The sequence below is a fragment of the Cyprinus carpio genome, chromosome B1 (genome assembly GCF_018340385.1).
Source record: "Cyprinus carpio isolate SPL01 chromosome B1, ASM1834038v1, whole genome shotgun sequence".
Classification (NCBI taxonomy): Eukaryota; Metazoa; Chordata; class Actinopteri; order Cypriniformes; family Cyprinidae; genus Cyprinus; species Cyprinus carpio.
Genome location: NC_056597.1, coordinates 4,448,550 through 4,475,979, shown reverse-complemented (window position 1 = coordinate 4,475,979; position 27,430 = coordinate 4,448,550). Strand labels below are relative to the sequence as shown.

The 27,430-nt window shown below is 39.0% G+C and overlaps 1 protein-coding gene across 1 annotated transcript in view; it reads right to left on the bottom strand.

Moving 5' to 3' along the window:
• The window catches only part of bnc2 (basonuclin 2), a 414,953-nt gene that overhangs the window by 332,900 nt on the left and 54,623 nt on the right, over positions 1 to 27,430 (bottom strand). Inside the window, exon 2 of the mRNA XM_042716310.1 lies at positions 2,356 to 2,604. Within this exon, the coding sequence (XP_042572244.1) occupies positions 2,356 to 2,604 (249 nt within the window). The remainder of the gene's footprint in view (positions 1 to 2,355; positions 2,605 to 27,430) is intronic.

Below are 27,430 nucleotides of genomic sequence, written 5' to 3'. Positions count from 1 at the left end.
GTTGCCGTTGTATTAGCCTATTCATTCTTTCATCGAAAATTTCTCGAAAGTTGTCATACAAAATCTACACATCTACAACATAAAATAATTTTACATTCATATTTATAAAAAAAATGGGCAACAGGGGAAAATAACAAGTGGTGCAAACTTAAGAGGATAATGAGAGAAGGACTCTTAGACAGAGTGGTGGACTTCGACTGACCCAGCATCTCAGAGGTTTCACGGGAGATCAGATTCAGCACCAGAAAAGCGTTTACAATGTGAACTGATCACAGCCTTGTTTCAGAACCGCGTGTCAAATGAATCACATCAAATGAAGAACCTTTAAGTGCTCGTTCATACTGCAGCCGATTAGTCGAGCAATTAGAACCCATTAATAACCAACCCCACATTAACAAAACTAGGCTGCTGCATAAAATAAACCCCAGCACAGGCATCCAGAATATTTGCTCATGTGGTTTTGATTCTAATATCGACCATTACACTTGGTCAGTAGTGTCATTTGTGGAAATGCGCAGGAATTTTTAATAAAAATAAATAAATAAATAAATAAAATAATAATTTTAAAAAGAGGAAGAAGAAGAAGAAATCGGATTCGAAAATGAATTGAAGATGAAGGTGTCTTGAGCGTCTTGATAACAGTAGCTTACAGATAAAGCTGAAATTAACTTAAGACACATACATTTGGTTTAAAGTACAAGCTCAAAAAGGTTTGCAGCCGCTCTTTTAAAAAATACATTAGAATACAAAATACATTCAAAAATATGCATTAGCAAAAACACATATTTAGGGGAAACAGCAGCAAGTGTTTTACTGCTTTCTAAAAAGGAACGTTAAAAAGAAAACAGCAATTTTTTTATTAATTATGAACAAGAGTATTGTTTTTTTTACATTTCTCTAGAAGTCTTCTTTGACATCCATTCAAAAAGGAATGCATGCACATAATTTACTGTATGATATTTAAGCAGCACAACAGCATTTGAAGAGCTGAGAAAATATTGTTCTGACAAAATAATTGATAGCAGCCACACTACGCTGTGATCAATGTTCAATACATACGAGACTCTTTTAATACATTTATTATAATTAAATGATTATTGGGTGATTTAGAGTGGAATTCAAATAAACTGCATTTGACTTATGACACTCATATTTTATATCAAGGATAAACGATATAAACACTTAAATCACTTGAAATCACCATGTTTTTAACAAATGTTAAAAGCTGCGTCACACTACAATATCCGTAAACTTGTCATAAGTTTAAGAACCCTTTAAAGCTCATAGTGTTTTCGTGAAGGCTTTAAGCACAGGACTATCCACCTGCGCCGGAGCTCCGATGCGCCGCAGACCGCAGAGCGCGACTGATCAGTACCATTCAAATCTTTATTCTCGCTCAGATTCTGCATTTCTAAGTCAACTACGACCGCGCAGAGTAAAACGTTACAAATAAAAAGAACACATAATTATTTAGTGAAATATAAACGTAACGAAAAAATAGTTTTATTATTAAGATCTTTTTTTAATATCAAATAAAATCAAATTGTTTTTTCATATCCATTTAATGGTTTTCTGTTTAAATCGATATGCATATTGGTGTCTCAGATAAACACAGCTGATCGACTGCAAAAAAAAAAAAAAAAAAAAAAAAAAGTTCGTGAGGAATCTGGAAAGAAATGTGGATGGACCCCCATTGTTGGCCAAAGGGAGTCCAGGGGCCTGCGCTCGTATCAGCGTGTGCATGGCACAGAGAAACCAGCCTTGATGATTAATGTTCTGCTCACCATCTCTCCCTCCAAAGACCCCGATCCCCCTCCCATAAACATTCTGTCCTGATAAAAGCATTCAACACAGGAACTTTAAAAATAACTACACACAATGTTATAGAGCTGTAGATTTAACACAGCTACAGAATCTGATGTATTTTTAGAGGATGATGATGTTAAGGACTCCAGCAACAAGCAGATGAATTCAATTAGATGTGTGCCACAGCCTGATCTACCAAGGGTCACCAAAACAAAATGAAAACCTCCCACACTGACCCGATGCATATTCACTAATGCAATTTATAAAAGATAATTTTTCTTTAACACTCAAAAACTTTACAAAGAAGGCTGAAATTTGTCACAACGGACATCAGCCTTTAAACTACTGAAAGAAGTAAGGCAAAAAATAGCTTGCACAAGTAGCAAATGTTACACCAACCATTTTTTTCACACATTCACACATACATAAAATAACATAAAATAAAATAAAATGAAATAAAAAATGAAAATCATGCTTACACACAAACATACACTTTTTAAAAAAAAACACTCGAATAACAGCTACACAGAGAGACAGCATGCCACTGACCTGCTGGGACATTCTGAAGAGGAGGTTGCTGTCAGTGCTCTGCTGTGTCCATGTCCCCATGAAGCCCGGCTCGGCACTGGCCGGTCTGGTGCTGAACTGCATGGAGCTTTCTCCTTCTCCTCCTCCTCCCCCTGCACCGCTGCTGCTGCTGCTCCTGCTGCTGGCTCTGGCCGTGGACTCGCGTGCCCTCTCTCGATCTCGTTCTCTCCGCACCACACCGCCTCTCACATCCAACACTGTCTCCTCAGACTGCCGGCAGAGAAGAGGGGGAAGGGGGTGGACAGGGGAGCCGGAGAGAAAAGTATGTGAAGGTGGAGGTTCAAAGAGGCAAAGGGTGACTGCTCTGTTCTTTTTTTCTCTTCTGTTCTATTTTCTTTCTTTCCTTTTCTTTCTTTCTTTTCGTTCTCTCTCTCTCTTTGCTATCTTCTCTTGAGAGAGGGGGGAAAGTGGAGGGTCTTGCCTGCCAGTAGCAGGAGGAGTGTGTTGAGTTAATTCAGGAGCAGGGCTGCACAATGCATATTTCCTCTGGGGCATGTGGTGGTAGAGGGCAGGATGAGCGGAGTGTTGGAGGTAAGGAAGGAGGAAGAGAGGGATGGGGGTGTGAATTGAAGTGAAGTGAAGGGGGGAGAGAAAAAAAGGGGGATGGCAGAAAATGAAGGTGGTGAAGGAGAGGAGTAGCTTTTTTTGTCCTTACCCCCACCCCCAACCCCCAAACACACACTTTTTTCCAAAATGTCAGTTAAGCTGAGTATGGGCTGTCCTCCAAACATACATGGACATATGCACAAACATACATTCCAAACAGAAATCAATCGTCAGACAAACTTTGTCACCCGCAACCTGCCCTTTGAACCCACTGCACACCTCGACACAGACAGTAAAAAAAGATAAAAAATACTGCTTATATTTCGCATGTAAACTACACATTCGCTCCTCGCATGACTATGCTCAATACCTTCTGATCTAAACCAACTATCCTATCACTGTAACAGTTCTTTAAAAAAAGTTTGATTTAAAAGAAAACATCAAAAATGACTTGTAAACAATTTTTCTAAAAGCACAAGACAAATCATCCCTCCCTTCTCCCCAAAAGGTGTCCTTTCTCACCAGCGTGTCCAGCGTGGTTTTCCTCCCAGCTGTGTGGAGATCAGGTGTTGGACTGTGTCAGTTCCAAAACAGCCCCTCCTCTCTCTCTCTTTCTCTTTCTCCTTCCCTCTCTTTCTCTGTGCTGCTTTCTTTCTTCGGGCCCCTTCTCGCCCTCAGAAATGCCTGTCCTCTGTCTTCAGACTAACTCCAGCTAGCGCTGTGTCAGTGAGCATGTGCGTGCAGCCGTGAGTACATGTGTGTTGTTGTGAGGTAGAGCATGTGTGTGTCGGGCCACAGCGAGTCTGAGTTAACTGCTCCTCTCTTCTTGCTGGCACTCAATGACACGGCTCTCTCTCTCCTCCACTGATCTGCTTTCCCACTGAGAGGGAGAGAGAGGGAGAGAGAGCAGGAGGGGAAAGGGTTGTCCCTGTCTTATTACCAGCTCTCCATGCCTGATGCTTCTCCACTCCAGACCTCAGTGGGATTGAGCCACTCTCTAATACATGCACTCTCTCTCTCTCTCTCACACACACACACACACACACACACACACACACACACACACACACACACACACACATATGCAGAACTGGCCTATCCACACAACTATTCCAAGCAAATAATGCATTTGTCAATACAATTGGACAAGCTCCAACTTCTATAATAACCTCAATGCTAAACGAAAAGCATTCCAATTGCGCTGTTTTATTTTTCTTTATTTTGTTCTTACTCTTGACAGGTAGTGAATATGCAAACAGTGTTTAAAAATTCACTTAAAAAGTTAATTATCATGTAAAAATACTTCATGTCAACTTTCACACCATGTGGAATTAAATCTGAATGTGTCAGGTGTTCAGGTATTTTAAGGTGGGCACATCACCATTTGATTTTATTACAAACTCTGATTCCTTTGTCTGTTTTTTTCTCCTCTAGTATTAAACAATTCTAGCTAATGGTTCTATGTAATCAGTCCAAACCCCCCCAGCTTCCCCTGCGCACACACACACACACGCACACACACACACACACACACACACACACACACACACACACACGCACACACACTGTCTTGTGGAGTAGTGCGGCAGAGCACATAATCACACATACTCTCTCCCACTCACAAACACACATACACGTGGGGAAACCTCGAGTGGATGCTTTCAGATTTTAATTAAGAAAAAAATGAGGAAGAGGCTCCATTTTTGCCAAATTGGTCCCCGCAGCAGACAGTCTCACAAAGGTGGGGAAGAGAAAGAAAGCCCTAACATATGCACTTACAATAAGTGGCAGCATCTCTCCCTCATTCTACATGCCAAAACATTTTACATGAGAAATGTGTTGTGTAATGAAGCTATTTTTTTGTTATTATTGCGTGTTTTTCCACTCTTACATTTTTCCTCCAGCACTTCCCCTCATGTCAGCTGTTAAAATTATAGTCTTTGACAATGCAAGTGTGTCTGAGGAAGATGTCACCATGATCTCCCTTCTATGAGACAGAAAGAAATGGAATTAACTTTTCTCCCTTTTGCTACATTAAATGGCTTCTCTTATGTAGAAAGCCACTTGAAATTTTGTGGCAATTTGAAAGAGACAGCTGTTACTGTCTGTTAAAAGCCTCTGTACAGCACTAATGACAGCTCTGGCTAACCTTTACCTGAGTAATCTGCACAGCATTTTGTCTGATCAAATCTAGTGTCTTCTTCCTCTTCTTTTTTTTTTTAGATTGAAAGAAAAAAGGCACAATAAATGGTGGCAGCCGCAATGAGAACTTAATATACCGTTTTGTTTCATTTTCTCACCTCTTCTCTCTCTCTCTCTCTCCTTCAAGTGTAGAACATCCTCCGCAGTAACCAAAGACGCGAAGACCGCACGTCTTTACAGGCAAATGGACACTAATGAGAGAGATGCTTAAGAGCCCATTGTCATTTGTCCCCTCAATTTCATCTGTCCTCCCAGACTATTTATTTTTAATATTTTTGTTTCTGAAAAAAAAAAACATATAAAATATATAAACCATAACAAAAAAAAAAAAAAAAAAAAAAAAATCTTAGATTCTACCAGTTATATCATCATTAACTCTTAATTCCAATGAAACCGTTTCTTTATTTAGTCTTTATGGTCATATCTCCCATCTCAATTTCTCTCCCTCTCTTCAGTTCTCTCTTTACCGTACTGGTCTCATGATTTTTCAAGTGGTACAGAGTGTCAAGCCAGCAGCTCAGCTTCTGACAACCCCATTAATAGTTGTTATTTGTGAGATGTTTAATAGGACTCTGCCAACATCCCTTTGCTTTTTTGTTTGCCATCTCCATTCTTTTCTTTCAGTTTGTCCAGTCTTCATTCCCTCTCTTGGGGGTGAGCGTGAGCTCAAATCCTGTCAGTGGCAGCAGCAGCAGCAGTCAAGGAAAGCAGAGAGCCACAGTAATGGACTCCTTTATTAAAACTATTATTCTGCAAGACTTCAAATTCCCCCCAGACTAGGGCCATGTCGAAGCTGATATAATTAACTAGAGGCTCAGCTACGGATCAATTACCAGACAAGCAAGTGATAGCCAAATCAATGAAAGATCATCAGCCACATTATCTGTGTTGCAACTCATTAGAGTAAAAGAGAGGAGAGCATGCTGGGAGTCCTGGGGCTGTGGCACTGCGGCAGCATGGAGGGCATTGACTTTTTCTTAGTGACCCATGTCTGTTTTAGTGTTGGGTCTATAACATTTTTGCAGATGTCATAAAAGCTGTCTTTTTTCCTCAAGGTACCTTTGTATGGTTTTTAAGAAACTAAGAAGTTGTGGAAAGTGGATGATGTGGAAAGTGGTCTGTTTGCTAATGACATGACATTGATAATAAACATTGCCTCCGCTGAGAGAAAGCTGGTAAACAGATGGGGGTGGGGGGTGGGGGGTTGGATGGGATCATTATCTGACAAGTGAATGGCAAAGTGAGCCCTAATTAATTATTCATGAGGTGACATGATGATTTTTGTTCCTGTAGAGGATGGCACTAGCAAAATCAAGGTCATGGGGTTGATACCCTGGCAATGCAAGTCGCTTTAGAAAAAAATAAAATAAAAAAAAAAACCTTTGTCAAATGTGTAATATAATTGTAAAGATTTTTCTTGTACTATATTTTATTTAGTGTTTTTTATACTTATTTAAAATGTATTATTTTATTTTAATTAAATAGATTTTGTTATTTCTTACTGAAAATCTGTTTTTAGGTGTGCTATGTCAAAAAAATGCAATTCAAATGTATATAGTCCTATTAAACATCTACTTGATAATTAGACGTCTGATACGTTTTCTGATAAAAGAAAAATGAAAAAAAAAAATTAAGAAAAATAAAACATTAGAAAAATAAAAATAAATAAATATATAAATAAACAAACAAACAAATAAATAAATAAATAAATAAAAGGTAGGTAGATCAATATGGCAGTAGGAAGTCTACTGAATCTGAGCTGAGTGATTCTAATCTCTCCCCTCCACAATGATGCTCACCTAATGCTGAGATAAGGTTTTCTTTATGCTTGGAAAAATCCTTGCTTCTCTGAGCCCTTCTTAAAATAAGGGTTATCTCTTTAAAACAACTGTCATCAAGTCATTTTCTCATCTCATTTTTCATCCACAGTGGAAAAGCGCTAACTCATTTACAACTCACAACTCATTTAATATGGTGTGGTAAACCTGTTAAATCAACATCCCCCCCCTCCCCCCATATTACACACATACTGTACACATAAGTGAATGAACGAGTAGGATATTAGTGTGCTCTTCATGTGACTTGAAGTCAGCGTGTCGATCAGATGGCAGCCAGACAGAACTGTCACTGTTCTGTTCTGCTGGAAGATGCAAAGGGCCACAAGACATCATATGACACCATGCATAAACAACCTTTCACTTGTCTAGAGAACGAGAGGGAAAGTGAAGGTCCCCTGAACTCAAGAGCCACACATGATCCAAATGCCATTGATAGTGCAGTCTTTCAGTATTCCATTGTGACCAGCCAAAGCAAAGGACCAAGAGAGAATGTAAACAAAGACATTTTCTTGTTGTCCTACTTAAAAGCAAGATTTAGTACCCTAACTTTTCTTGGTTCACTCATAGGGCATGTGGATGTAACATTTACGAACAGATAAAAAAGCAATAAAACAAATCCTTCAACCTACCTCACTTCTACTCATGGTTCATGGGGACTGCCGATTCTGAGTGTCAGTGTTCCAGTGAGGGTATTACTCATTCGCCCCATCACACAATTATCAGAATTACTGTTGCCCTCTTCGTCCCACATTACCTCTGGGACTGAGGTGAAAAGCAATGCTTGAACTCCATCACAGTTAAATAGGTAGGGTTTTGTGTGTGTGTGTGTGTGTGTGTGTGTGTGTGTGTGTGTCCACTCTTTCTGTCACTTTTTTTAATCTCTGTTTCTTGCCCCGTGTCTTATTCTTGACATAGCCTCTCTACACTCAACAACTTGCAGACCATCATCCAGTTTGTAAACCTGTCTAAAGCTTTCTACACAACAAAATTTATGAATATGTTCAAGAAATTACTGCCAATCCCCAGAGTCACAGCCTAGAGAACTGAGCTTAGACCAGGATTCAGAATAAAATTATTTTTATGCTGAAATGGCAGCCTTGAAACAAATGACTGCCTTAATTAATATGGGGCCTTTTGAGCTTCAAAATAAAAGCTAAATATGGAAATAGTATACTAGCATACTGTTTTTACTATTTCTGTGATATAAAGATATGGCAGACATTGTATGAATAGTATGCTATTCTGAACTCAACGTATATCTTATTAGTTTCTTTTGTTGCACTTGACAATGATGTTGAGAAAATGTCTTGTGAATGTCCTCAACACTGACAGAATGGAGATAGCACTCAAATCTTCAGATATTCCATTTAAACACCAGAGGTCAAATTTGCCCATTTACAGATCATGGCACTCTTTGGCTCAAAGTTTCCTGTGCATCTCCAGAATTTTACCTAATCACAAACACAAAAACACACACACACAAAAAACTTATTTAAAATGTATCTTTTATTGCTAAAATACATTGTCAAACATCTAAACTGCCACTGTGGAGGCACAGAATAATTTGCACAACATTTGCCTGGAGCAGCAGAAGTACTTGCGCTGCACTGCGTCATATTTACCAGACCTAACTAAGCCAAAGAGCAGAATGAATGAATGAATGAATGAATAACAATACACTGACTACACAATTTGATGTGTGTGTGTGTGTGTGTGTGTGTGTGTGTGTGTGTGTGTGTGTGTGTGTGTGTGTGTGTGTGTGTGTGTGTGTGTGTGTGTGTGTGTGTGTGTGTGTGTGTGTGTGTGTGTGTGTTTGTGTGTGTGTGTGTGTGTGTGTCACAAGAGGGGTAGGGCTGAAAACCGTGAGAATGGAGCGAGGCCGGTGGGGTAAATGCACCTGTGCTACTCACTGGTCTAGAGTGTGCAGGCCTGGTCATCACTCCTCCTTTTATCCTTCCGGAGCTCCTCCGTGAGCCTTGAGACCGGCGAGTGGCGCAATTGTCAAGCATTTACATATAGAGTCAAGGCCAAAAATATTTGCCCCCTTGGTAAATATGATCAAAAAAGGCTGTGAAAATTCACCTGCATTGTTAATCCTTTTGGTCTTTTTCTTTTTTTAAATTCACAAAAATCTATCCTTTCATTGGATAATAAGAATTTAAAACGGAGGGGAAATATCATTATGAAATGAATGTTTTTCTCAAATACTCGTTGGTCAGAATTATTGGCCCCCCTATAAATTCTTATGAGTAAAACATCTCTGAAGTATATTTCCATTCATATTCACAATTTTGAGCACTCCAGCATGATTATAAACATGAAATCATGCACCTCTGGCTTCCTGTTTCACAGAAATATAAAGAGGAGGGAAAACAAAGCCCAAATTCCCTGAATCATCCATCACAATGAGAAAAACCAAAGAATATATTTCGGATGTGCAGCAAAAGATAATTGAGCTTCACAAATTGGTGAAGTGGCTTTAAGAAAAGAGCTAGAGCAGTGAAAATTCCCATTTCCACCTTCAGCGCATTAATTAAGAATTTTCAACCAACAGAAAATGTTACAAAACTGCCTGGAAGAGGACGTGTGTCTATATCGTCCTAATGTGAAAACCAGAAAAATTCTCCTAAATCATTCAAAAACAAACTAAAGCATATTCAGTTATCAGCCATGACTGGAACTTTAAATGAGAATGGCTTCTATGATCAGATGAAACTAAAAAATTAGTTTTTTAATAGCAAACACTCAAGATGGGTTTGGTGAACACAGAGAAAAAAAGTACCCCATGTGTACAAAGAAATATACTGCTGTATTTTTGATGTTGTGGGCCTATATTTCTGCTGGAGGTCCTGGACATCTTGTTTAGATACATGGCATCATGGATTCTATCAAATACCAACAGATAAAAAATCAGTAAGTGACTGACTTTGTTAAAGCTCTTATACTGGGCCATGTTTTGATCTTTGACAAACAAACCTCAAAAACAACACAGAAATGGGTCACTGAGCTCAAAACCAAGCTTCTGCTATAGCCATTCCAGTCCTCTGACCTGAACCCTACGGAAAATGAGAGGAGTGTACTGAAGAGGATGAAGGAATGGTCTCTGATCTCTTGTCAGGTGTTCTATAACCTCATCAGGCATTATAGGAGAAAATTTAGACCTGTTAAACTTGCAAATGGAGGTTTCAAAAAGTATTGAATAAAAGGGGGCTATTAATTGTGGCCAATGTGTATTAGAGAAAAACATTTATTTCATAATGATATTTCCCCCCATATTAAATTCTTATTATCCAATGAAAGGATACATTTGTGTGAATTTTTTTAATAAAAGACCAAAAGGATTAACAATGCAGATGAATTTTCACAGGCTTTCTTGATCATACTGTATTTACCAAGGGGGCCAATATTTTTGGCCTCGACTGTACTCTTGCCCCTCTCGTCAATATATATATATATATATATATATATATATATATATATATATATATATATATATATATATATATATATATATATAGCATTTTTTTTTTCAGTTTAATGCATTAAAATATTTAATGCAATTAATGCAGGGGCGGGGCTAGGGTTGGCCACCCCACTTACAACTGTTGCTTCTGTTATTTTTTTTTTTGACAAGAAGTGCATTTATTCAGTCGCAGAATGACTGAGAACGGGAGAAGTTTCAAACGTGTGCTCCACTTCACTTCAGCACCAGGCATGAGTCAAGCGAGCGTGGATATGGCAAACCCAAAGGTTCAGAATTACACTATAGATTAATTGTGTTTACATCCAAATGCTGTCAAATACGGTGTTTTAAACTATTTGCGCTGTAAAATATGCTGTTGTGATTACAAACGCCATAAAAAAACGTGCAAAAATACGTCAACGACAGTGTGTCTGACGGCGTTTTAGTGTGTATGAAAAGCGGGGCATTTTACACCATTCATATTGCCATATGACAGCATAAAAAATGCCATTTTGGTTGCACAGAGCGCACATCATTTATGCCGTTTTGCTTATAGTATAATGAGCCATGCCAACTGATTTCCACTGCTAGTAAGTTTGAACAGTTTTCACCCAATCAATGGTAAAGTCAGATCAGACCAATTCAGCACAGATCATTTGTGGTAATCAAATCTGCATGAGTTATTTGCCATTAAATAGTGGTGGAAAGAGTACTAAGAAATTATACTTAAGTAAAAGTATTTCTACTTAAGGAATAATTTACTTGAGTACAAGTAAAAGTAGCCTACTGAAAAATAATATGACTCAAGTAAAAGTAAAAAAGTAGCTTGCTGAAAAACTACTCAAGTTACTGCGTTACAAAGTACTTTACTATTATTCTTCTATTTTTACCCAAAATGAGGCCATGTGAGCATTATGGAGCAATAAACACTTTCATGTGCTATAATGCCTGTTTCACAAGTGAGACTCACAGAATTTTTAAACTTATCATGTTCCAGAATATCACTACAGCTGAATACCATGCAGATAGAGAAGCATGTTTCTGTAAACATATCTTACATTTTTAAAGGAAAACATTGTCTTTTTTTACCATTACTCACTGTGGGACCATTTAAGCCGACTTGATGTTTTTCAATGAGGAATCCCTCTAATTACAAACTTTCATAAATTTTTTGAGTGAAAGTGTTTAATAACAGTTCTTTGTGTGCTTTTAACTTACTAACCTTTTGCCTTAACTTACTTATTACAGAGAGGCCTACAAATTAAACACTGTTTAGCACCATTATATAATAGATGTCTGCTAATGAGTATCATTTGTTTTCAGGCAAAAAAAAAAAAAAAAAAAAAAAAACTACCTGTCCAAACTAGAGGCATGTCGCCTTTATCATAAGAGCACAGAAAAAAACTTGTCTATTAGATCAGGTTGAATGTATCTATCTATCTATCTATCTATCTATCTATCTATCTATCTATCTATCTATCTATCTATCTATCCAACCAACAATTGTGTGTGTGTGTGTGTGTGTGTGAATTGAAAATTTAAATGTGTGTGTGTGTGTGTGTGTGTGTGTGTGTGTGTGTGTGTGTGTGTGTGTGTGTGTGTGTTGCTCACACTAACTAAATATATTGCTGTTTTATTTCTTTAAAATCAATAAATGTTAATATTTTGCGAATAAATCATGCTCATCAGGGCTTATTTGGAACACATGTGGGCTTAAATGCTGCCAAAGTAGCCTACCAATTAAGCTTTGCCACACAGATTTTAATAGGTGTTTAGCTATAATAATTCAGGCATTGTGACAAAGTTGTAGGCTTGTAGGTTGTTGTGAGTGCAGGTGCTAGGTAAATTAATATTTGTGAGATAATATTTCATGGGTAGGTTGCAGAATTTATGCCTACACAAAAAGAAAACTCTGTCTAGGCTCTGCCAGAAAGTGCACCCTATTATTTTACAAAAGCAGTTTGGAACTTTTTTGTTGTTATTGTGGAAATACACAAAATAAAGCAGACATTTATATATTTTTTTCTCGGTTACCACAATAAAAGGGATCGTGCCGGTGCTGCCGACCAGAGAAGTGCAGTGTTGCACTTTGTATGAGATGTATATTTGTAAGAATTATAGCCTATGCAACAGCCAAACAGTATGAAGAAACGTTATTGTGACTAATTTGTAGAGCGGTATAAACTATTATTCTGTGTGATGGGACACATGCAGTAAAGACAGGCTGAGTTGAAAAGTGCCTTTTCAGGGCCGCTCACACACAAATGTATACGATCTTTTATTTTTTCACAAACAAAAAATATGAAAAATCTAGCTTTATTTTCGTTCTGTTTTTCAAACTACATAATAACAATAATAATGATAATAATAATAATAGCCTAATAATAATAAAATCAAACTGTTTGTAATTTCTCTTTATTTATTTTTGTTCGTATTTCGATTTGGTGTTAAATCAAACTTAAGTCATTCAAATAAAGAAATATTCCAAGCCCAGAGTCGATTATTCAGAAATAACTGGTTAGATCTAATTTTAAACAAGTCATATCCTCTGGGTCTGAATAGCATTATATTGTAGACAGATTGGAGATTAATCCAGATAAACATGCCGCTACAATAAAAACCATTACATTTAAATACATTTAAACAACATATTTCTATTATCCCTCCTGCAGATCCTCAACAGGACTGTGGAGACAGCAGCGTGGACAAGCTTGCTCAGATAATGTAACCATTCTTTAATGGGAAAAACACATCATTTTAACGATGTAACATCTCGTTATTACAAGAAAATATTAATTAACAACATAAAAACAAAATATCATTACAAAAACAAAATTAAAAAAAAAAAATAATATGCATGTGGCAGCAATGTGTCACTGCAGGACTTGAACCAGTGGTCGTGGTGGGTCAAACACTAACAAAAAGGCTAAGGACCATTGCCTCCAACTTCTGTAGCTGTAACTTCTCTGACTTCTGTTAGCATATACTATGAACGGTTTCTTGTTTTGGAAATTAAATTACTCAAAGATAATATAATTTCCTGTTATTTATGTACGTAAAAGGTATTTGTGTAATAAATTATATACTGTATATACAATGGGGTTGGTATGCTAAAATGCTGTCCATGTAATATTAATAATTACATTAAAGTAGGCTATGATAAAGACGTGGAATCGGCCTATATGTTCAATGTCAGTAGAGATGAAAATGGTGACAGCAATTCAAACTTCACAGGCTCCTCTTCCACTAAAACATGCACAACTACCCCTTAAACGATCCTGGTTAATTACACCATTCATTTTCTGATCATCATCAATTCAAACAAAACAGTTCAATATTACTGGTTGTGGAAATCAGCGGGCATGGCTCATTATACTACAGGGTAAACGCTGTTAATAACATGCACTTTTGTGCAATCAGAATGGCATTTTTACAGCGTCCTGTGGCATGCCGAACGGTGTTAAAAGCGGTGCTTTTTACAACCACTAAAATGCTGTTAAATATGGCGTTTTTAATATTTACGCACGTTTTTACGGCGTCTGCTACCAGGGTGGCGTATTTGACGGCGCTAATACCATTTTAAACGCCGTCAAAAATGGCGTTTTGTGTGAACGCGATTTATCTATAGCGTAAATCTGACCCTTTTGGCTTGCCATACATGGAAACAGTACTGTGTTCGCAGCGTGTGCTCTTCAACTGCATGCACAAAGGCGCCGACGCGTGCTCTAAAATAAAACTACGAAATAAACTACGTGCATGCATTGTCGTGGTCAGTTAAGTCATAAAGTTACCAAAAAGCAATTAAAGCTGCCTTAAAATTGTGCATGCATGTAATATATTTTATATGAGTCGCATTTAAGGATATGTCTCTGAAATGGTTTTGAAGTCTGTCCTGGAGCATCCCAGCCCTGTCTCACTCATCGGACACACCCGATTTAACTTGTCAGCTCATTAATAGGGACTTTAAGACATGAATGGGTCAGAAGAGCTAAAAAGACTTGAAAATATGATGCGTGTCAGATCCATATCACGTTCAGCAGCAGCAGCTCTTAAAGAAATAGCAGCCAAAACAACCTTATAAGCAGCTGCTGTGATGTCTATTAATCAAAGGACAAAGGAAAAAAGCAGAAAAAAATAATTTTTAAGGATTCATCTATATTTAATTTAAAATTTAGTGTTTGATAACTTCAGTTTCAATTTCTGTATATTTCTGCTAAAATATGACATTTATCAGTTTATCTAAAGATTGTTTTAAGTTTACTTATATTAGAAGTTATTTTTTAAAGTCTAATAAATTCTAAAATTGATAGCTCTCAGTTATACTGTAATGTTGAATGACTATAAACAATGGTTAAATATGGGGGGGGGGGGTTATAGAGAAATCAGTATTGATATCATTGACACTGGCCTTCAGTCATAAAAAAGATGCCATTACACAAATATTAAAAATATATACTGTCTTTATGTTGTTTGTACATTAATTTGATGATTGAAGTATATTTAAAAACTTTAATGTTAGGTCGGATTAATCGCGATTAATATCAGAAAGATGTGTGAATAATTGTTTTTTAATCGATTGGCAGCACTTATATATATAAATACACACAAAATACCATGACAAGACATCCAAGAGCCTTAATTCTTGCACTACTTGAGCTCTTATTACCCATTATTATTATTATTATTATTATTATTATTATTATTATTATTATTATTATTATTATTATTTGCCTTTCCATTAATTGTTTTTTTTATATATAGATATTTACTGGTTATTTAATTAATATACTTTGGTAAATAAACTACCACACTGACTCACAAACACTCCAGAATTTCCATTCATTACCTGTAAATTCACAGTATGGTGTTGAAAACTTTGAAAAGGAAGCAACCAGAGACAGAGAGAGATAGTGACACAAATTGTGAAGCTTTCCTATTCTGCATATAAGAATCACTGGTGCATGTCCCTGGAGCTCCTGATTAGATTTACTCACTCAAACGCCTGTCATCAATTACTCCTCTTTGACACATGGACCAGTCCACTTCATGGTACACAAAGGGGGTTTCCCACACTGAGAATGATGTAGTCCTCACAGATAAATGTAAGGGTGGGGGGAGGGGGGTGAACACCAACTTAAATTGAATGACATGGTGTGACGCATGCCATACTGTCTATAGCACATCCAACATCATTCTACCTGCATGCATTTGATAATGTTGCAATGTAATGACCTCATGAGGGACGATCCAGAAAGCTGTCTGCCATCTGAATTCAATGCCCGGGCTCTGAGAGGAACCAAAAACATGTGTGTCCTATTAGCCAAGGGACATTTATTGATGGTGCAAGCTGTCGTAGAACGTGAATGTTAACAATCAGGAAACAAGGGCCTACAGAGGTGCTACATTATCAAAAGAAAGAAAGAAAGAAAGAAAGAATGAAAGAAATTTGATTATTCAGTATTAAATATTTCCATAATACTACATAACCCCCCCCCACCCCAGCCATGTACAGGTAAGTGCTTCATGACAATAAGGTGAACCTTTTAATCCTTAAAATACAAAATAATTGATGCCAAAGCACCTCTTTATGTCTCTTAGAATTTGTAGTTTACTACCTTGCAATACATTGTTTCCAAATGTTTTTTTTCCTCCATAAAATCTCTCTCACACACACACACGCACACACTTTTGACCAATTTGTACTTCCCCCCATTGTGTCCTTATTCCTTCTTTTTCTAGAGACAGGACTGTAGTGCTGCAGCAGAGACCACAGTCCCTTTCACCCAGAGACATGACTGAATAATTTAGCCACTCTTTACTCTTCTCCTGCCTGCCACCCATTAAAACTGTTAGCCTCTTGAATGCACCCGCCAACCTGTTTTTTCATCTCGCAGTGCCGTAAGACCTTCTCGCTTTACTCTGGCCTTTTAAAACGCTGTGATGAGTGTGTATGTGTGTAGAGTAGCCGGTTGAGTGGCTCTCTGTCATGGCAGTAAATAAATAAATAAGCAGGTGTGTATAAATGTGTAAACAGGGTTGGCCACAGAGCTGACAACTGAGAGAGAGCCACCATGCTGCATCATGACAAGACGAGAGAGAAGTGTATCTCTAGGGTACTGTCCACTTCATGTCTTTCACTCCTCTCTTTCTCGCTCTCTTTCTCAGGCGTGCAGTGACCAGACTCGCTCTCACTTACAGAACCTCTAGATTTTGATTAGGCTCAGTCCAGGGCTGGTCACAACACGGCTTTTTGGTGTTAATTCAGAGGGCGCTCCAGAAAGAGTGATGAGCTATTTTACAACCACTTTCTGCCAGTGTTTCTGTCTCTCTTTCTGCCAGTGTTTCTGCATCTTGAAAAAACCCTGTGCACTCTTGCTCTTTATTTTCTTGTTTTCTGTTTTTCCTCCACTGATCGTCATATTTCCTTTCAGATCATCATATATGCATTACATTTACTTCAATTGCATTTTTTATTGCATTGCATTTATTAAATATGCCTCTTTGTTTGTGCAAGTACACTGCTATATATATATATATATATATATATATATATATATATATATATATATATATATATATATATATATATATATATACTGTATATATATATATACTGTATATATATATACCAGTGTACATACTTGCACAAACAAAGAGGCATGTTTAATAAATGTTATTTAATCTAAATAATTACATGATTTGCTCAACAATTCATCGAATTAGTTGCAAATATTTATATATCAATATTTGCTGAGAAAAAACACTAAACTCCCCAAATAAACAAATAAAGGATTCATTATTGATTCAGACACAGGTGTTGAAGAGACAAAACAAAAAGTGGCTCTTCTTCCTGCATTTTCTGGCCTCTGCATCACATCTGGCTCTTTAAAGGGACAGTCCACCCTAAAATGAAAATTCTCAAATGATTTACTCACACTGATGTTTATGACTTGCTTCCATATAACTTGCTTTCCATATTTTTAGTCCATATAATCAGTGAATCTAAGGACGAAATATGCCTAGTCATATTTTCTTGTCTTTTCACCACACTGGACGCGACAAAGTGAACATTGCAAATCCAACTGTCCTTTGTATCAGAGCACTGGAATTCATCAGAAATATAAAAGGGGATCGGTTTACTGTCATGGATTTGTTGTCGCGTCACATCCACAGCAGAGAACATCACTGGGTTCTATTTGCTTTTAAAACACAGCGCTGCTCGCATCTGGAGTAGACACGATGTTTTGGTATTTGTGAATCTTAAGTATATAATCTGCTTTACCTTTACCTGGCACTGGCAGTATTTTCACAAACTTGTAACTTTCATGCTTAGAGCAGAACCATGCAGCCTTCATTTATATTTCTACATGGCTCCCTGCAATACAACTCTGATCACAAGTGCAGTATGGAGTACCTCAAGGCTCAGTATTAGGACCATTACTCTTCATGCTTTACATGTTACACTTGGGAAATATCATCAGGAAACACGGTGTTAGCTTTCACTGTTATGCTGATGATACTCAGCTCTATATTTCTTCGCAGCCAGGTGAAACATACCAATTTGAAAAACTAATGGAATGCATAGTCGATATAAAAAACTGGATGACGAGTAATTTCTTACTGCTAAATTCTGAAAAAAAAAACAGAGGTATTAATTATAGGACCTAAAAGCTCTCCATGTAATAACCTAGAACGCTGTCTAAGACTTGATGGCTGCTCTGTCAATTCTTCGTCATCAGTTAGGAACCTAGGTGTGCTATTTGATAGCAACCTTTAATTAGAAAGCCACGTTTCTAGCATTTGTAAAACTGCATTTTTCCATCTCAAAAAAATATCTAAATTACGGCCTATGTTCTCAATGTCAAATGCAGAAATGTTAATCAATGCGTTTATGACCTCAAGGTTAGATTATTGTAATGCTTTACTGGGTGGTTTTTCTGCACGCTTAGTAAACAAACTCCAGTTAGTCCAAAATGCAGCAGCTAGAGTTCTTACTAGAACCAGGAAGAATGATCATATTAGCCCTGTCCTGTCAACACTGCACTGGCTCCCTATCAAACATTGTATAGATTTTAAAATCTTGCTTATTACTTATAAAGCCCTGAATGGTTTAGCACCTCAGTATTTGAACGAGCTCTTGTTACATTATAGTCCTCCACGTCCGCTGCGTTCTCAAAACTCTGGCAATTTGATAATACCTAGAATATCAAAGTCAACTGCGGGCGGCAGATCCTGCTCCTATTTAGCGCCTAAACTCTGGAATAACCTACCTAACATTGTTCAGGAGGCAGACACACTCTTGCAGTTTAAATCTAGATTAAAGGCCTATCTCTTTAACCTAGCTTACACATAACACACTAATATGCTTCTAATATCCAAATCCGTTAAAGGATTTTTAGGCTGCATTAATTGGGTAAACCGGAACCGGGAACACTTCCCATAACACCTGATGTACTTGCTACATCATTAGAAGAATGGCATCTACGCTAATATTAGTCTGTTTCTCTCTTATTCCTAGGTCGCCGTAGCCACCAGATCCAGTCTGTATCCAAGTCAGAGGGTCACTGCAGCCACCTGGATAAAGTACGTATCCAGCCCAGATGGTGGATCAGCACCTAGAAAGGACCTCTACAGTCCTGAAAGACAGCGGAGACCAGGACAGCTAGAGCCCCAGAGACAGATCCCCTGTAAAGACCTTGTCTCAGACGACCACCGGGACAAGACCTCAGGGAACAGATGATTCTTCTGCACAATCTGACTTTGCTGCAGCCTGGAATTGAACTGCTGGTTTCGTCTGATCAGAGGAGAACTGGCCCCCCAACTGAGCCTGGTTTCTCCCAAGGTTTTTTTCTCCATTCTGTCACCGATGGAGTTTTGGTTCCTTGCCGCTGTCGCCTCTGGCTTGCTTAGTTTGGGACACTTCATTTACAGCGATATCGTTGACTTGATTGCAAATTATTGCACAGATACTATTTAAACTGAACTGAGCTGAATTATGACATCACTAAATTCAATGATGAACCACCTTTAACTGTCATTTTGCATTATTGACACACTGTTTTCCTAATTAATGTTGTTCAGTTGCTTTGACGCAATCTTTTTTGTTTAAAGCGCTATATAAATAAAGGTGACTTGATTCTTCAATCGCGCCATCTAGTTGTCTGTTATTGATACAACCACAACTGCTACAACTGATAACAGAGCGCTCAAGTGGGTATTGTGAGTAATGATGAGGTAATTATAATGTCAAATTAATTCTATTATTTACTTATCAGCAAGTGGCCGCATGATAAGTGGGGAAGTCACATAGTGTAGTCTTTATCACCCTGCAGAGGTTTCTTTTGCAAAATAATCTGCTGACTGTACACTAGCCTTGCCACACCCCCCTTGTCATAGCTCTGCCCCCCCCCCCACCCCCCCCTGAGATTAAATGAGAGTAGGGAGGAACCGCTGCCAGCAGAGCCTGGCAGAATGGTCTGTCAAACGGAAGACACGGGTTCACCAAGAGGGAAACCTTACCATGGAGGCATATACATATGGGATCATCCACAGGGAATCAAGCCATATGGACCCCTAGCCTAGTAAAGGGGCTGACCGGAGACCTGGGCAAGCTAACACTGATTGGCGCTGATTGGCTTGGCGCCGAGTCTGACTGCGGGGAGTGCTGAAGGATGCTCAACCATTGTTCACTGTCCAGGGAACTCGACTGGGAGAAAAAGGCACTCACATCCCAGTGTGAGGGAGAATGACACAGCAAGCATGACACAGACTGGTCCTTCCCGCCAATTACCTATTACCTAACACACGGGAAGAAACCGCCCCGACGCAGAGGCTATAGAACCTTGCGAAGGTGTTCAGTGTCACCCAGTCTGCAGCTCTACAGATGTCTACCAGACAGGCACTGTGCACCAACGCATAGGAGGAAGTGACACTTTGGGTGGAGTGAGCTCTCATTCCTAGGGGCATGGCATACTGTACCTTGGCACTGGTAAGCCAAGGTGATGGCATCCACTATCCAGTGGGCCAACCGCTGCTTGGAGACAGCCTTCCCTTTCTGCTGACCTCCATAGCAGACAAAGAGCTCCGGGTGCGGTCCACGTATATGCGAAGCGCTCTTACGGGACACAGAAATGCTAGGGCTGGGTCTGCCTCCTCTGGGGGCAGTGCTTGCAAGTTCACCACCTGATCACGGAAAGGTGTGGTGGGAACCTTGGTCCAGGGCCGTGCTCCTGAGAAAGGAGGTCTTTCCTCATTTGGATGCACCAGGGAGGGTCTGTCGGAGCGTGAGTTCCAGAAACCAGGTCCGGGTGGGCCAGTAAGGTGCAACCAGCAAGACCTGTTCCTCGTCCTCCCTGACCTTGCACAGTGTCTTTGAGAGAAGGCTCACTGGGAGAAACACATACTTGTGTAGAGCCCAAGGCCAGCTGTGTACCAGTGCATCCATAAAGCATAAAGCATAAATCTGCTCTTTTTTTGAAAATGTGCCAGTGGCAGATTGGATACAAAAGAAAACCAAGGATTCTACACCAAGCCCTCCTCCTGGGGAAGGCTTCTGTCGAAGAGCAGTTCCTTGCCTCTCCGGGCCATCCGTGTCAGAGCCGCTTTGTCATCTTCTTGGAGGACTTAGGGGCTGGCTGTGACACGGGGGGTGCCGCACTCCTGAAAGGGGCTCTACATGCCAGCTTCGACGGGGTCTCAGCATGGGGCGAAGCAGCTCTGGAGGCCACAGGAGGGGGCCCAGGTCGACGGTCAGGCTGAGGCATGCCCCGCGGTGGAGCGGTGGCAGCTGGATGACAACGCAGGATGTACTGGTTCACCTCAACCTTTCATTGTACTACTGAGAACTGCTGGGCAAAGTCCTCAACAATGTCACAGCATAGATGGCGCTCTTGGGCCACAAGTGTGGACATCTCTTTCCTGAGGAACCACGCCATGTCCTTTGTTGCCCAGAGAGTGAAGTCGGTCACCAAGTGCAGCTCCTGCATCAACCCCGGGTTGATGCCACCCTCATACATGTTTTTGAGTGCCTTGGCTTGGTGAACTTGCAGGATCACCATGGCATGCAAAACAGAAGCAGCTTGACCCACTGTGCTGTAGGCCTTAGCAGCAAGAGCCGCCGTGGTCCTACTGGCTTTGGAGGGGAGGCACAAACTATTCCTCCAAGTGACAGCATTTTGCAGACTCAAGTGCACTGCAACCTCTCTCTCAACCTGGGGAATTACAGTCCATGTAACCCCAAGCTGATCTGCCATCAAGGGTGGTAAGGATTGAGGAGGGAGACGAGCAGCTTCTGGCCGAGAAAGGGGCAGTCCACAACTTTGTGAGCTCCTCGTGCACCTCCGGGAAGAAAGGAACTTGGAGGTGTCATGGTCGCGAGACACGGCCCACGCCGAGGAATCATCTAGCCATGAGGGTTCGGGACTGGGCGGTGTGCACACCTCCAGCCCGATACTCATGGCAGCCCGGGAAAGCATGGCCATCAGTTCTGGGTCTGATTCAGTGGTGGTGACAACACCCAAGGGGGCAACCTGGCCGAATCTTCATCCTCGGAAGATGACAGCCCATCCCCTGATGCCAAGACTGCTGCAAGACAGCTTAGATGAATCAACGGGACAGTCACTGTGGGAGGAGTGAGAGGCCCGCGGGAATGGACCATGCGGGAAGGCTCTCGCTGTGACCCTCAGATCACCCAAAGCACCAGCCGGCGGTCCTCTGCTTGTGGCAGAGAAACTGGGACAGATGGTGATAGATGGTGCCCCTCCTATCCCCTTGAGGATTGCAGTGCTGTCATGGACATACACTCGCAGTGAGTGCATGAACCATCCACAAATGCATCCACAGCATGCTGGATGCCCAGAAGCTGAAGACAACGATTGTGGCCATCAACGGAAGCCAGGTAACGACCACATCTAAGATGACAAGGCCGGAGCGGCATCTTAAAAAAGACGTGAACTGACCATGATCAGAAACTGCTCTTTTAGATGAAACACCCAAGGGAATCGTTGAATTACCAGGGACGTTGCTGAAGTTGTCGTAACACCACCCAGAACAGCCTCTTCTTCCAGCCTACAAGATAAATTGCCTGGCTCCGAAGCAAAAATCTGATGAGTGGATGCACCTGTCGCCTATTTATATCTGTAGGCACGGGGAGTGGCTCAGGTATGCAAAATCCACTAGCCTAATTTCATTGCCATTTTCTCTTAATCAGAGAGGTTTCGGGCTCCAAAGTAAGACCTCATAGGTCGTCACGACGTAACTTGTAGGAACCAATAAGGATAGGAAACTAGTTCAATAGGTAACTAAATACTTAAGGAAATAGACAAGCAATAGTCTAAATAGTCAAAGAAAATATTACATAACAGTTGTAAAATGTTATATAAGAAAGTTTTTTATAGCACATAAAAACTGACTTTCAAAATTTATCTTGAAAGTCTTTGTTTTTCTTGTGTAAAATGACAGTTATGTGAATTGACTTGAATTAGATTTTTTATATTATTATTCTATTTCCATGCATTCAAATTTAAATTGCTAAGTTACTTCTAGAACTGCCTTCACCTCAGATTCTCAGCCAAGGTATTGCAAACCTGTGGTATTACAGTGGTATACCATGACATCACCACAGCCTCCGTAGTTCAGGGACTCATCCATCCCCACACGACTCTAAGTATTGTGTGAATGCATATGTCTATTCATGTCTTATTCATACCTTTGCTGCATGTTTCAATTTATTAAAAGTGTAATTATTGTTTGTAAGGCTATCCATTCTTTGTGGGCTAAAATCTTACTGACTGCAATTGATTAAAGATAGACATACTGCAGAAATTCCAACTACATTTCCACTCTTTCTTTCTCTTTCTCTCTCTCTCCTTTGGGAAGACACTTCTCCTTTTTCCAGTTCTGGCCAATTTGGATGGGTCCCAGCCAGAGACAGATTACACAAAATAGCATATCAAACATAATCAATCTTCAACCCTTGGAAGCCATCACTCTCACTATGAATAATTACTTTTGTGTGCTGCCAGAGCCAAAATGTTGCCACCACTGTTTTTAGTCCAGACTGCCATTAACTTTGAGAATAGTATCAAGATGCATTTTTCAAAAAAGTTTCAAAACCCTTTTTCACATGCGTTCCCTGTCTCACTTGTGTTTTGTTTCCTCTCTCTCTCTCTGTCTCTCAGTTTGGACATGTAAAAGAGGTGGAGAGAGGACAGTGCCTTCTTCCAGCTATTAACTTCTCTCTCTGCAGGTTTCCACCTCATTCGGACAGGAAGACTGCACAAGTCATCATTAACCCCAAGTGCTGTTATTTGTGCTTCAGCCAACACATTTTCTGCCAACCAGAATGTGTGGCTATGCAGCCAAAGCCTTTTTGCCTCCAGACTGCACTGTCAAACACTCTAAAGGAAATGTGCAGCATTGTGTCTGGACAGCATAGTAAAAGAGAGGGGAATGGAGGGAAGAAAAGAGTCAAGTACACTAAAGAAAGAAGGAAGCAGAGAAATCTTTAGATGAGGGAGTAGCACACTGGAGTGGGTTGCTGTGGAAATGAGGCAGCAGTGGGAGGCTCCAGGAGCGGATGGCTGTCTTATCTGCTGGCAGCTGAGTGATGTGCACCTAAAGTCATAGTAGTGGGAGCAGAAAGACTCCTAACACTACAGCATTCTGCTAAAAGATAGTGGAGATGGGCGCACCACATTAAATCACTTCAGATGGTGAGGGAGAATGCCTGCAGGTCTGTGAGCAAACAAATCTCAACTGAGCCTCTTCTCAAAATATGCCACCTTTCATACTCATGGAATCTGTAACATTTTGGGAGGAGCATGCTTGTAGAACCTAACTGCAATTATAACAAGAAATGCCTTTTACTCTGCCTTACCTCCTTACTAATATTCAAAATTCACTCATCTATCTCATTCCATTAATGATTAATTTAGTAAAAAATAAAAAATAAATAAATTTGAGTAATGACTTTTAATGTGTCAGTGATGTGCTTGATGGTGCTTACAATGACAAGGTTATGGGTTCAATTCCTAGGGAATGTGTGATAATAATACCAATACTACTAATAATTTTAAACGTACCTTGAAATGCATTGTTTCTCACTTTGGTTAGAATCATCTGCAAAATGCAGAAATAGGTTTCTAAAAATAACCATCAGTTATTCGTTCTACAGTAAAAATCAAGCTACAGGTTATGCTGTCTGTTTTCACCCAGTAGCTGTTATAGCACTGTTGAACAAATATTGCAGGAGTAAACTAGAAACTACTGGAGTATTTCAGTATGGTATTCCTTCTGTATCAACAGAAGAATGCGTGTGTGTGTGTGTATATATATATATATATATATATATAATATATATATATATATATATATATATATATATATATATATATATGCATGAAATGTTAACAAACCTAAACGTCTTTTGGCATCCAGTTCAGCTCCTAAATAAGCCATCTACACACTACTACATTCATGAATTCCAATCAATATTTTGATTTCTGTTCAAATGTTTTGCTAATTTTCTGGTATCACCCAGGAAACAGACAACAAGATCTTTCATGACTACATCCATTCTCAGTTCATTTGGAATATTTATTCATTCATTTTTTTAATTTTTTTTTTAATTTACATCCAGGCAACCATATAAAGTATTATTATTATTAATAATAATAATAATAATAAAATAACCAAAAAAAGTGAAAGTGAAAGGATAACAGACCCTGTTTTGTCAGGTAGAAAGAATTCTGTTGTGCATATGTGAGTTAGTATTATCATGTCTCCAGTTTATTTGGAATAGAAGATAACCGTATAGTGTGACAATTTCCCTCAGTCTTCCCCATATTCATTCAGCTCTCGAGTCGAGTCTCATGTTAGAGTAATTTTATTGCAGAATTAACAAAAGTTGTACTTATTCCCCATCCTTGAAATACAAGAGAATATCTTGTCAAAAAGCTATCTATTTTAAATGTATAAAACTAAATGCAGCTTATGACAAACAAGGTTTGCAATTAAATTTGAGAGCTTAAATAAAATAAACACATTTATTTATTTATTTATTTCAAATCAATCAATAAATAAATCACTGCATATTTGAACCTCACTGCTTTGAAACATTGGAAAAATATCAGTTACATGATTGTGGATTATCAACGGTTCTACAAAAATTAGAATTAGAGGCCAAACGTAAAACAAGCACTACTAAGTTCTTGTGTTTGAAGTAGACAGAAAAAGCAGCAGGCTGAATTATTGTTTCTCGAAGCAATCGGATGGTATATTCCTTTTACATTTTCAAATATAAATTAAATGAAATATCCATGAACACAGCCTGTAACACAGAATATTAACAGGCTGTAGGTTGGAAAAAAATCAAACTCTTAGACTTAATGCCTGTTGCTTAAAGATATTTATATTAGCAAGGAGCTATCACAGTTATTCAGACAAAGGGCAGAAAATTATCATTGGAGCCATGGTGTATGGCAACATATAGACACTGTGATCTAAAGTCACTTTTTGCATGTATACACTCATATACATGCACACACCTATAGAGAATGTGAAGCTGACGTCATGTCACATTGAGTTCTGGGAAACTGCTTTGTTTATGTACCATGCTAGGAGGATCGAGCTGCCGCTCCGCTATTGAGTTTATGGCAGTATTTTGATTTTCTGGCGTGATTGTGGAAAATGTAACCATTGTATGTAATTAATGCTGCATCAAGAATTGCAAAAGTAACTCTGATCATCGTTCTGAGAGAAAACTGGACAGTGCAGTATGTTTTTTGCCTTTTCACTGTGTAAAAACACTTAGAGAAGTTGGTTCCTGAGTTGACAAGAAGAAGCAGGATAGTAAATCTATTAATAATGTCACAGATTAAACTCACTGCCTGTCACTCAATAAAAGAATCACATTGCCACATGTTTTTGAAAGTTTTGATTTTGTTTGGTTTAATAATTAACATCACCTTTGTTAGTATGACTCTCACTCAGCTTGTGAATTAGCAGAACTTAAACAGGGACATTAAAACGCTTAACGCAAATAATGCTTAACATTGCTTAAGATACCAAGGTAGTGATAAAGACAAAACTGTAAAGCATACAGATATGCACATAAGCCCAAATGTAATCGCAATGCGTTTATTTACACGTTAAGCGTTTTCCTCTGTGGTCTTTTAATATCACTGACCACACACTGAAAACAAAATACTAATAAAGCATGATATCTTCAGATATCTTCAAACTATGTGCAAAAAAACCGATGAACCTAAAACATGAACTTTAAATACTGTCTGTCTTAATGCAAAAGCGTTTTCTTCATTCGAGTTTTCTAAAGGGAGGAAAACACTTTGCGTATATAGTTGTTAATATTCTAGGCTCATCTGCATGTCTTTTAGCACAGTGGTTCCCAACCATGTTCCTGGAGGCCCCCCAACACTGCATGTTTTCCATGTCACCTTAATCAAACACACCTGATTCAGATCATCAGCTCATTCATAGAGACTCCAAGACCTGAATTGGGTGTGTCAGAGAAAGGAGAGATGCAAAATGTGCAGTGTTGGGGGGCCTTCAGGAACATGGTTGGGAACCACTGTTTTAGCATCACTGTCTTATTACAATAAACCAGCATTTTAAAATGCTACAAAACTGTTCACAAACTTCCAGGGATTTAATTTTAGTTGTCATTTGTTGAAATAAATATAAAAATGCAGTGTGCTTGTGCCTGTCTGCTGAATGTGATTCTCCTCCGTGGCCATGGAAAAATTCATATTTACAATGACAGCAATTATACTTCATCATTAAAACGTTTCCAACAAAGAAATGAATCGACATCTGTCAGCTTGTTGCGGATAATCTACCATATAATGGCTGAAGCAGCAGCGAGCGTCCAGCGGGCGACACTGTTTTAATGCTAATCAGATCAACACTGTAAACAAAATTCTACAAAACTTAAAAGAAAAAAATCGAATTATCATGCATTCCAATGAAG